Source organism: Alligator mississippiensis, chromosome 2 (genome assembly GCF_030867095.1).
Source record: "Alligator mississippiensis isolate rAllMis1 chromosome 2, rAllMis1, whole genome shotgun sequence".
NCBI lineage: Eukaryota > Metazoa > Chordata > Crocodylia > Alligatoridae > Alligator > Alligator mississippiensis.
In genome coordinates, this window is record NC_081825.1 from 287,112,556 (window position 1) to 287,124,867 (window position 12,312).

The following is a 12,312-nucleotide window of genomic DNA, read 5'->3' on the forward strand; positions in this document are numbered from 1 at the left end:
GTGTGTGGTGCTGCAGATAGGTCTGTGGTGCCACATACCACACATGCACGCTTGTCTGGACACGCCCTTGATGATGAAATTAATCACAGGTGCTTTAGAGATGGGTTTGGTCCCTGAATGAAGGTAGGTGCTTCTCAGTGTGGAAGCTTATCAAGCTGTGGACTTGATGTCACCAAGATGGCATAAGCTCAGTGGTTCTTCACATTCTAAGAGTTGGCAGTAAATTGGTAGGAATTCTTGAGCAGTCGTGAGGGGTTGTTGCAGAGATCCATCGAGAAACAAGTATTCCTTTGTTAGGGGTCTCAGTGGTAGACAACTTTGTCACCAGGGACAATGACAGTTATGAGACCTTTGACCAAAGGGGGCATAAGATTGGGATCACTGCTTTCACTTTCCTTCAAGTCTTCCCATATGTACAGAATACTCAGATTTCCAGGGCGATATCCATGATCAAATGAAATACAGACATGGTAATTTTCATATTTACCTAAGATAGTTTTGGCTGGACAGCCTCTTAAAAAGATTTATTTCCAGTCACCTGCCCTGTTCCCAGATTATTGAGCTTTGATTGCACATCACTGTGCTCCATGCAGACCTAAAGTATTTCAGTCTGAACATTTAGTTGAGTACTATGGACAGAGGATGGTTCATGTGGCTGAAAGAAGTGATACACAGCAAGAAGATGCACAGCTTATTGCTTAGAATAGGATCTTAGTATGGGAGTCCAGAAAGAGTTTGGACCCAGGGACAGGCTCTTGTGCTGAAGATCCTCAAGTCCTTTGTTGAATTTGAAATATACTAACCTTTTGTACAGCTTTTTTTCAAGACTCTGCTACGATGCTATTAAGGAGTAATGTGGTCCAACACAACTTCTACTTGGGATTTGCCATCGCTGTTGTGTGGATCATACAGTCTCCTCTTTTGAGCCTCTTTTGGATAGTGATTACCAGGGATCCTGGTTTTTGTTGAAAAATCACAAACTCTGATTAAAAAAAAATGCAAATTCTCTGGTTAAAACCCCCCAAATCTGCAATTAAAATGAAACACCGCCATATATCTAGGTATCAATTGAACAAAATGTTTTATTGATATATTTACATCTTTAAAGCAATTTTGGAAGCCTACCAGTGCCTCAGTAACGATAATAAAATAAATTCTAAGTAACTATGAATTTTGGTATTTGATTTTGGGTTTTTTATCATGGAAAATCAGAGCGCCCCCTGTCCCCTTCACTTACGAGGATGTAGGTCCAGACCCCTTGCTCCCCACCTACAGCCTCCGGCCCCCTGGCGCCCCTCACTCCCCACCCACAGACGCCTGCCCCCTCCCCAGTCCTGCCAGAGGGGCTCCCTAGCTGCCAGGCCTACAGGGTCAGGGATCCCGGTCTGCAGCAACACCTGAGCCCTGGGTGCTGCCCATGGGAGACAGAGGCTGCTGTGGTGGAGTGGAGCCCAGCTCCCCCCTCCATAGGCAGCATGGCCAGAGTGGAGCCCATGGTGGGGTTGGGGGAGGGCCAACCCCCCCCCCCCAAGTGGGGCTGCCCACTTTGGCCTTGGGCTCCCTGCCCACCCTCCGGGCCTCCGCAGCCCAGTGGGTGGGACCCAGTGTGGCAGGGCAGAGTGGGGCAGCTTGTTGCTGAACTCTGTGCTTTCATGGTGAGGCGCCCCCTGCCTGCCCAGCAGCAGCAAGGGGCACAGGTCTGTGCTGCCACCTCCACTGCTGCCGGTCGGCATCCTTAATAATATATTTTCATTTTATTTTAAAAAAATACTTTTTCCTGACTTGTGTGCCTTTGTTCAGTGTATATATAGAAATGATTGCATAATAGCTCAGGATGAAGTCTTACTTTTGTGGGGAGTGTGTGTGGGTGTGTGTGGATGGGTGGATTTGGGGTTTGTGGGGATATGTGGGTATGGAGTTTGTGGAGGGAGGGGACTTGGGGGTGTGTATGGGTAGCGTGTGCGTGTAGCAGTGAGTGGGGTTCCCCTCAGAGGTGAGAGTGGTTGCCGTGTTTGTGGGGTGCGTGATTTGTTAGTGGGGGAGGGTGTGGTTGTGGGGTTTGGGAAGGAAGGTATGTGGGGTGTGCATGGGAGCCCCCAGACATGCCCCACTGAGCTGGTCAGTCCCTGCCCCACAGCCTAGAGCCTGTGCATCCTGGAGCACCTCCGCTGCCACTGCCAACAGCCCGTGCCTGCTCTGTGCCACCCGGCCTGGCACATCCTGCTGCCCCTGGGCATGCAGCAGGGCCCAGCTCCGCGGTAGCGGTGGGGACCAGTGCGCGCAGCCCCGACCCCACACGTCCTGTGCTAGATTCGGGCTCACCCATCTGGGCTGAGCAGTGGCAGCAGTGGCCGGGCAGAAACTGTTGCTTGCTGTGGGGGGAAAAGTGGCCCCTTCCCCTTACCACTGCCAGGCAGTGTTTGGTGCAGCTGCCCAGAGCAGGTGCTGCGCCAGGCTGCCGTGTGGCTCCATCACTGTTGCCTCCACCTCTGAGCTGCCTTGCAGCTGCTCGGCAGCCCGGTGTGGCATGTGCTATGGGTGGCTGTACCAAAAACTGGCTGGCAGTGGGAGGAGCCACTTTCTTGCATGCCGAGCAATAGTTTATGCCCGGCTGCTGCCACCTACTGCTGCTCAGCCTGGAGCACTGAGCCTGGAGCTGGATCTGGAGCCTAGGCTCAGCAGTGACAGCCAGAACAAACTGCTGCTCAGCATGGGGCAAAAGCAGCCTCTCCTCCTCCTGCTGCCAGTGCTTCCTCATGCAGCTGCCTAGAGCCCACGCAGGGCTGTCCTGCGTCTGAGCTGCACTAACACCACTGCCCCGTGGGGCAGCCCAGAGGTGGTGGTCACATGTTGGAGATGCAGGGCAGCCCTGTGTGGACTCTGGGTGGCTGCACCAGGAAGTGCCAGCGGTGACAAGGTGGAGGGGCTGCTTTTGTCCTGCGCTGAGCAGCAGTTTCTATTCTGTGCTGCTGCAGCAGCCAGAAGGAACCACCACCACTCTGCCTGCCTAGAAAGGCAGCCTATCTGTGAAGCTGCCTCAGCCCTATTGCATGACCGGGGGTGTCAGGGCGAGTCCGGCTGGGCAGCTCCTGCCCCACTCCAACTCCCTCACGCCTTGATCTGCCCCCCATACCTCTTCCCTCCCCCCACCCCTTCCCCCACAACAGACTTTACCAGCCGGTCGCCGCTCTCCACGCTGCGGGGCTGCATATCGGTGATCAGAGCAGTATCGGCCAATATGGCTTGTTAAAAATTGGCCATTGGTATCGGCCCAAAAATCTCTATCAGTGCACCCCTACCGAAAATTGTTCTTGTTCTTGAAATATATGTCTTTTAATTAGTGTGCAGAAATTACCTTATTCCTATTACAATTTTAATGCGATGTTTGGAAAAAATATTTATGAATGCATTATATTTATTTGTAAATAGTAGTGATATAACCTGGTATATTCTTGCATAATAAAAATAATTTCTTTACTTTAGGCATGGCAGACTTGTAGGCAGAGAGGACAACTGAGACATCCCAAGGTTAGCTAATGCTTTTTTATTCATGATTGAAGACTGGTGTTGAAGTGTCAGAAAAAGGATACAGATCATCAGTGGTCTCTTTACTTCAGTCCTCTTCCTTAATTATACATGAAACAGAAGTACAGGTTGAGTTTTGTTTAAATAGTGAGTGAAAAGACCTCCTGAGTTACCAAATCCATTGCCTTCTGTTGCAGTGAATCCTTTCCATAAAATTACATCCCATCTCAACACTGTCTTTTAGCTTAAAATAGTTACTTTGATTCCCTGGTGTTTACTTCCATGATGCATTTCTTTTTGTTGAGGGCAGTCCTGTTCTGCCTTCAGTTTCCATTCTGCAGTGAAGGGAAATGCAACACTTCAGCTCTTTAGTAAGGCAGGCTCACCGTTGCCCTTATTACTTGACTGTACCTGACCCAATTCAAATTAATTTTACTTCCCTGTGGGTGGCCAGAATTTAACACCATGTTCTAGCTGAGGTCTGGGTACTTCAATATTCTTTCAACAGTGTAAATAGAGTACATAATTCACTACAAGTTAATAGAAAATGCTGTGAGACTCATGGATCCTGACCTCTTTTTATCCCTTCTTCTTTTCTTTCTTCCATTTGGTCACACTTCAATTTTGTCCACCTCTAGGACGCAAAAAGCATATTCTAAATGATGGAAATGTTCAATCTGCCTTTCCTGATCAGTTCTCTATAATGCCCATGTTGCCAAGCATGCTTGGCTTCTCTCACTTTTCAGAAAAGTTGCATTACTGCCATTTTGGCACCTAGCAAGGCAGAAATATAAATAAGACTCTAAGATCTCTGTAGGGAAGTTTACTAGTAAAAACAGGTGGTACCAGGTGAAGCAGATCAAGCTGTGATGGGATGCATCCCAGCACAGCTGACCCACTTCACTGGGCGAAAAATACATTGCTTGTTTTCTTGCATAGGGATGACAGGCAAGATGTTCCCTTTGCCAAGAGATTTCCCATTTTCCTTGCTGGCCTGTGCCTCCTTGCTGAGACCCAGCTCCTATGCTGACCCATGCCTTCCACGGAGACGCAGCTTGGCATAGGACCTGGGGAATCCTCAGTGCCGCATGCCTCCACTCCAGGACTTGCACTGACCTGTGCCTCAGTGTGAAGGGCAGGGCAGCACAGGACCTGGGGAATCCCCAGAACCCTGGGCCTCCACACCAGGACCCACACTGACCCATGCCTTTGCGTGAATCACAGGTTGGCATGGATCCCAATAGGAAGCCAGGGGTATGCAGGACCTAGGGAATTCCCAGCGCCCCATGCCTCCATGCTGGGACCTGTGCCGGGTCCTGCATCAACCTGTTCTTCATGGAGGCAGGGGGAAGTGTGATGGAAGAATGGTTTGTTGGGTATTCCCTGGGTCTTGTGCCTCTATGCCAGGACCCATGTGGGCTTTCCCTGCTTATAGAGATATGTTTCTGGAGATCTGAGGGCTGGTCTCCAGAAGCAGGGAATCCCAATTTCCCTCACTTACAGAGGGGCACTCCCAGATTTCCCAGGGTGTCTCTCTATAAGTAGGAAAAGCTGGGCAGATGCTTTGGGGGTTCAGGGGCCTGATCCTGTGCAGAAATTCCTAGGGTATTCAGGATTGGCCCCTTCAAGTCTCTGGAGCCACCTACCCAGGGTGGCTGGAGGGTGTGGGCAGCTCTAGGCTGCCCGCACCCCCCCTCCACAGAGCACAGTAAAGCAGCTTTATTTACACTAACTTTTGTCACACTACTGATATGTCATGTTAAAGAATAGGAACATCTATTTTTATGGTGACACAAATGCAACGTCAAACAACATATGTTTCTGCCCTGTGAGCTCCCTTTTATATCCCAATGGGACAGGAAATCCAGGTTCCTTATTAATCTCATCTTGGGGAATCTTCTGTACCTGGTTATTTCTAGGGAAAGGGCCACATACCTCACAAGAAGTTTATAAAATAAAAAAAAGGTCAAAGAATCGCAAGAGAAGTTGCTGAGAAGATAAACCTTTCTTATGCAGGTAGTGGAAAAACATACCCTTTGGCTCCTCTTGAATGCCTGCCTGACAATAAAATTGCATAGCATGCACTGAAGTTCTCTTGAGTGACCAGGACGAATTATCTACAGGTTCTGTCTGTCTACTAAATATCACATATCTAGATAAAAGGAAGTTCTATTTTCCTAAAATAATCTGTGTCATGAAGAAGATTTGTCATTTGCAAGGCCTGGCCTGGGAAATTGTTTTTATGTAAAGTGCTTCTGATCCAAAATGCCATATTACTTGTGTCATAGTTATGTGTTGGCATATTATGTATTCAATTTCTAATTGACGTGTAATATGTGACATGTCTCTCTAATAGTTACTTTGGAAGTACTTGTTTTGAGTGAATGTATGTATAAGTGGGTGTGCCACAGTTTTATAGCCATCTTTCATGAATTTGGACTGTTTTAAAAAGAGAATATAGTAACCAGTAAGGAAGCTAGTAAGGTAACAAATATCCATGTTTGTGTTAGATCTTTAATTTTCTCTGTCTTTCAGGAGGAACTTGATTGGGGTCGATCAAATTATATTCAGATAAAGAGAATCAGAGAGGTGAGTTGAAACGCACAACAGTTGCTTAATATTTATCCAGTACCTCACCTTATGAATTTTCTATTTATCTTATGATCATGGCAGAATCTACAGTTTTAAAAATACGAAGAACTAATACAGTTTATAGACATGCTCTGGCACGCGGGTGTGGCTCACTTTAATTAGCAAGCCACGCTAATTAAAAACAACCAAGCATCATGTGTATCAGTGTCCTCGTGCTGAAAAATGGCGGGGCGCTTTGAACTAAAGCTCATCAAACCAGCTTTAGTTCAAAGTGTCCTGCTGCCATTCTTCAGCACGGGAACGCTGATACACGTGACACTGGAGGCTGTTGGAGTGCATTAATTTCCATCCTCCAACAGACTTGATTAATCTGGATTTACAGCACATCAGAGCAGCCTTGCTTGCACATCTATAGGAGCCCTACCTAAGAATAACCTTACATCTTTGGGAGATCTCATTGTATTTAAAATAAAATTTTGAGGCCACCCAATATCTTCTCTTAAGCTCTTTCTTCAAGATTATTCACCAGTTATATAGTCCCTGTATAACTAGCTGTAGTTGGAATTTAGTGCTTTTTTGACATTGCGTTATTTTGTTCTTATCTTTAGAGCAATTTTAAGCATTTAGACAAATGCAACAAGCACGATTGTGTTGTAAAGATTAAAATGGCAAATTTTACATGGCATTTTGTTACTAAGGTTACTACAGGAGTTAATGGAAATTTCATCATAGAAGTGCTTCAAGCTGTGGCATGCCTAGGGGAAAAATAATTAGAACTCCTGAATAACCTTGATTGGCAGAACATGCTTTTGCCCACTCACATACGCTAGCAGCAAGGTTCTTAATTAGGCAACTGTTTTGCATTAGCACACATACATCTGGGCATGATTCCATCACATCAGACTCCTGGCATGAGTGATGGTACAGTGAAGTGCACACAGAGTTTAAATAGAGGGTTCAAAAGGCACAAAAAAGCAAAAGCTTCCCTTACAAGTCATCCTGGGAGCAGCAGTGGGTGCAGAAGCAAAAATGTATTTAGTTTGCTTTCATTGTAAACTACAAATTCTAACATCTTACTAAACAGAACATCAGAAAATGAGGCTCATTAACAAAGTACTTGCTAATTAATCTCAAAAAGGTAGAGGTTGTTACATAAAAAGCAAGCTAGTGGAAGCAATTTGTGTAATATACATACGAAAGTGTCTTTGAGTCAAGCATGTGCAAGGAAGTGGTTTGGTTGCCTTTGCAGTCTGAAGTTGGTTTGTTTGTACATATGTGGTACGGTAGTATGCAGTCATAAAACTGAGAGGTGTTTTTCCCCCTGGGACTCCTTCCTCTTTTAGTTCAGAGGCTGGATAGCATTCATTAAAAGAGCCCGGTATTTTTTTATTATCTTCATTCAATGCTAGGCCTTCATCACATTCTATTCAAAATCTGCCCTGAAAACAGAATTACTTATTTCCTAGTAGGCTTTTCTAGGGCAATTATCTCTCTCTCTAGTGTCCAAGAGCTTAAAAAACATTATTGATGTGGTTTTTTAATCCTTTTTTTAATCTGAATGAAGTGAAATTATATTCGCCATTAAACATCTGAGAAACTGAAGGCCCAGGGATTTAGGCCCAAATTGTCAAGTGTTCCCCTAGGTTTGATCTCCCAGAGTGAGAAGCCTGGAGTATAATTATTTTCTCCAATATTAAACATTTTTCTAGCACTTCATGGGCACATTTACACAAGACACTACTGAGCAGTGGTTACTGTGCATTTATTTAGTACTTGATTATAGTGAATAATCAAGTACTAAATAAATGCACAGTAACTGGAGTTACTGTGCAGTAGTGCTGGCGAATGCCTTTTTAGTGATGCTGCTGCACAGTAGCGTATTAGCACTGTTGGTGCTGTGATGCGCTACCAAACAATATTATTTAGTTACTGCGCAGTTAGTGTCTTGTGTAGACATGCCCCATATGTTCCAACTGACTACCATTGGCTCTGATTGCAGTTGAAAGCTATTTGAAAATCTAGCCCAGGCCACTGGTACTCCAATCAAGACGAGGCTTTTTTCTCCTACCCTGCTGATTGGGGGGATGGCACGATGATGACCTTGACTTGGATTTGAGTAAATACAGTAATTATAGCTTCACAGAGAGTGTAAGAGCGCATTCTTCCATATCCTGAAAATTTGATCTCCTTTATGACAAAGCAAAGGCTAAATTTCAATGTACGTTATGTAGGGCAGCTACCACAACTCCATGAAGGGGTGCATCTTTGTGCTAGTAGGGAAGCTGTTCAGGCTGGCTCTCTATCTTCACCTAAAACAATGAGTTGGCAACTACACCATTGTTCTTGTCAGTTTATTTTCATAGATGCATAGATACTAGGGTTGGAAGGGACTTCAGCCGATCATCAAGTCTGACCCCTCTGCCCTGGGCAGGAAAGACTGCTGGGGTCAGATGACCCCAGCCAGGTGCTTGTCCAGTCTTCTCTTAAAGACTCCCAAGGTAGGGGAGAGCACTGCCTGCCTTGGAAGCCCATTCCAGATTCTGGCAGCCCTCACCGTAAAGAAGTTCTTCCCGATGCCTAACATGAATCTGATCTTTGTCAGCTTGTGGCTGTTATTTCTAGTTACTCCAAGGGGTGACCTGGTAAACAGAGCATCTTTCTCTCTTCTGATCTTCCAGTTTATTGTGTGTGTGTAATGCCGAATTCACTAACTGAATAATACACTCTGAGGAGCTGGCTTAGAGCGTGGTTGGACCACATTGTTGGATGGTTTTTTCTAGGAGTAGTTATTAAGCAGTCTACTGTAAGAGACTGATGCTTGTGGTTCCTACAGAAATGAATAGGAGCTCGCTCTCCCATTTCATTAGTTGGTTACAAATGAAGGATTTTATAGATTTGTTTTGTAGATGGTTTTGATCTGTTTAGCCTTATTTAAAGTTAAAATTTCAGGTGGCTGAATTGTTTGAAGAACTGAAAAATCGAATCAAATCATTCAACATGCATGTCAATACCCAACCACTTGCTATGGATCAGGAATATGAATTCAAACAACGCTTTATTCTTCAGGTGAGTACTGATTTACCCAGTTTCTTGATCCTGTTGCGGAAGGGGAGAGCAAAACATTCATTAATTGACAATGCTTGCTTCTAGCCCTTTGTTACAGGTTGCTTGCACCAAGTACTAATGAGTGCCTGTTAAATTAACTCTTGTCAAAGTAGTTTTTCTTCCTTTTAGTATGGTAACTAAATTCATACAACTGAAAATCTTTTGGTCTGGGAGGATCTAAACTTTTGTGTTAAAGGATGAAATATGAATGTTGTTTGTAAGAAGTAGAAATACAGTTTATTTTATTGTTAATGTTTCAGAATTGATATTGAGCAGTGTCCCAAGCCATAACAAGATGTCATTTTGCTGTGACTGTCTGAATTAATCATTTTTAAAGTAAAAAAGCAACTTACTTAGGAAAGTGGCACAGGAGTTAGATAACAAAAATATAAATTATGCCAGGAGGGGCATAATTCTCTTCCTCCTGTGTCCACATTTGGACCTTCATTGGCATAAGGATCACTTCAACTATTGTGGATATAGTGTTTTCAGTTTTCTGTCAAATGAAATACCCATATGAAAACAAGCTTGTTACCAATCGGTACGAACAGGGCAGTTATTTATTATATGAATGGCAACTGATTAATTTGAGTTTCTCATATCTTTATCATCAGTTCCTTTGAGGTTTGCTGTGAAATTATTTTGAGAGAATGTTGAGCATGTCTTAAATAATATACATAATCCTTTCCATGTAGTTATTATGACAACTTTGAAAATCAAAACTTTTTTATTATGAAGGTTTACATCGGGGATGGGCAAAATACGGCCTGTGGGATGGATCTGGTCTGCCAAGTGGCTGGATCTAGCCCATAGCTCTGCCCTCATGGTGCTCCACATGGGGCTCAGCCCCACCAGCTCCTGCTGGGGCAGCTTGCACTGCATTCCTGCTGGCCCAAGCCCCAGCCAGCATGTAGCTTCTCACGGGACCCTGCCCACCCACCCACTCAACAAAACTCCCTTTGTAGCCCTTGGGCCTGTATTATTGCCCACCCCTGGTTTACACACATCATTCCCAACAATTTCAGTAGGTTTTCAAGTGTTATTTGGGTAGATGATAGCTACCTATGTTAATACTGAAAACTATTCCAAAAGGCATTTCATGAAAGCATGTTCTTTAGAATCTGACTTGTGAAATAAAATTTCAGTTAGGTTCCCCCCTACCCCCCTGTAGAGGACTTTCCCCATGAAGATCTCATTGCTGATGTTTTAGACCTGTATTAAAAGATAAAATATCTTAATGAGAGGTACTACACATAATGTGTTGCATCTTAGCAAAAAAAGTATTTCATTTCAGATTGTGATAGCTGGTGCTTTCTATCCAAACTATTTTTCATTGGGACAATGTGATGAAGAAATTGCTGTGAAGAATCTGACTGGCAGAGATCCTAAAACCACTGTAATGGTATGTTAATACAGTGAGTAACTTATTGAAATCTTGTGCAATTAAAATAATTGTTGAGGCTGGTTTTGTTTTCTCTGGGAAAACGACAAGAATAATTACCTTTGCTTCAATCGTTATGCAATAAGTCATCTTCCTTCTTTCCCTGCTGGTGACTGGACAATTTTGAAAGAATTCTGGCTAAGGTCTACCTCCGAGTATTTTGAATATAGGTGCAGGCTCCATGGGTGCTCCTGGGCTCAAGCACCCACTGAAAAAAAAATATTAGTGGGTGCTGAGCATCCACGAGTCACAGCCATGGCGGCTTGCAAGTGTTAAAAAAAACAAACAGCAAACAACCCCCTTCCCCCTGAAACTATGCTTTGCCTGCAGAAGTAGTGCGTTACTTCATCCTGGCTCTGCAGCATCTGTAAAGATCAGGAGCTTCAACAGGGCTTTTTGGCACTTTTATCTAAAGTTGATTCAACCAATTATTAGGTAATTGGCCCAAAAAAGGCCCACTGAAGTGCCGAATCTTTACAGACGCTGCAGAGCCAGGTTGAAGTAATGTGCTGCTTCCTCTGGGCATGTGGGCTTGGCGCAGGAATGCAGTGTGCTTAAAATAAAGCATGGTGGGGGGAGGGGGGTGTTGCTTTTTTAAGCCTGCAGGTGCACACCTGCAAAACCAAAGTTGGCGCCTATGGTTTTGAATGGTGGTGTCATGCAGCTGTAACCAGCTTCTTGAATATGGTACGGTGTTTTAAATGTATATTAGGACTGTCAAGATTACTTTTTAGTAGGCATTTATAAATTAAGCCCTTGAAGCATGTAACTTAAGTTTGAATTCCATAATACCTTTTTCCTGCACATGTACCATAGAATCATAGAAAATTAGGGTTGGAAGGGACCTCAGGAGGGCCATCTAGTCCAACCCCATGCTCAAAGCAGGATCTGTACCCAACTAGATCATCCCAGCCAAAAAACCCAAACACCTGTTTCATACACCTCTTTGCTACTTTAGGATTACTCACAAATGTTGTATTCCAGGAATTTCCTATTTAAAGTCTCATATTTTATTGTCAAATAGAACAAAATGTTCAGGTTGCAGGGCAAGGCACTATACAATGCCATAATAGGGGGAGCTGGGCTGAACGTATTTTAAATGGCCCAGAGCACGGAGACCCCAAGATGGGGGAGAGGCTTACTGATCCTGGGCTTCCAGGACTTCTAAAAAAAATTGTGGATGCACCTCATGTGGGCATCCTGAGAACATCGTTGGCCACCCATCTGTCTAGGGCAGTCTGCCTACCTGACTCTCCTGCCATGCCTTTGTTGGAACTGAATAGTTGTTCATAGGTGGGAGGCTGCCCATGTATTACCTGATGTCAAGGGCATAATACACTGCTCTGATCTTCCCTTTACCATGTCGCATGCCTCGCAGATGGCATCCAAGATCACTTCCATCTTCCTGGCCCCTTAGCTGGGCTGCCCTCAGCCTCTGGCCCAAACTTGGCCTCAGATGTGCTTGGGCCTCTCCACCCCCTCTCACTGGGGCCCCATGCACTCTGTCCTACTCTGTATAGCCATTCAGGCCCCCTTAGCCCTACTCCATACAGCCCTTCAGGCTTCCTCTATCTCACGTGTGGTCCTGACCCCTTGCAGACCTTCAGGCTGCTCCATTCAGGCCCTACTCTAGGACAGGTGTCAGGCCT

At 44.8% G+C, this 12,312-nt stretch overlaps 1 protein-coding gene across 4 annotated transcripts in view; it reads left to right on the forward strand.

The window, feature by feature from the left end:
- Positions 1-12,312, forward strand: part of TDRD9 (tudor domain containing 9) — a 154,817-nt gene that overhangs the window by 92,452 nt on the left and 50,053 nt on the right. For all 4 annotated transcript variants that reach the window (XR_002088404.2, XM_006258013.4, XM_059723275.1 and 1 more), the window contains 4 exons: positions 3,484-3,528; positions 6,061-6,114; positions 9,067-9,183; positions 10,517-10,624. Coding sequence is in view for 3 of the 4 variants with exons in the window: in XM_006258013.4 (XP_006258075.1) it covers positions 3,484-3,528; positions 6,061-6,114; positions 9,067-9,183; positions 10,517-10,624 (324 nt within the window). In the remaining variant the exon portion in view is untranslated. The remainder of the gene's footprint in view (positions 1-3,483; positions 3,529-6,060; positions 6,115-9,066; positions 9,184-10,516; positions 10,625-12,312) is intronic.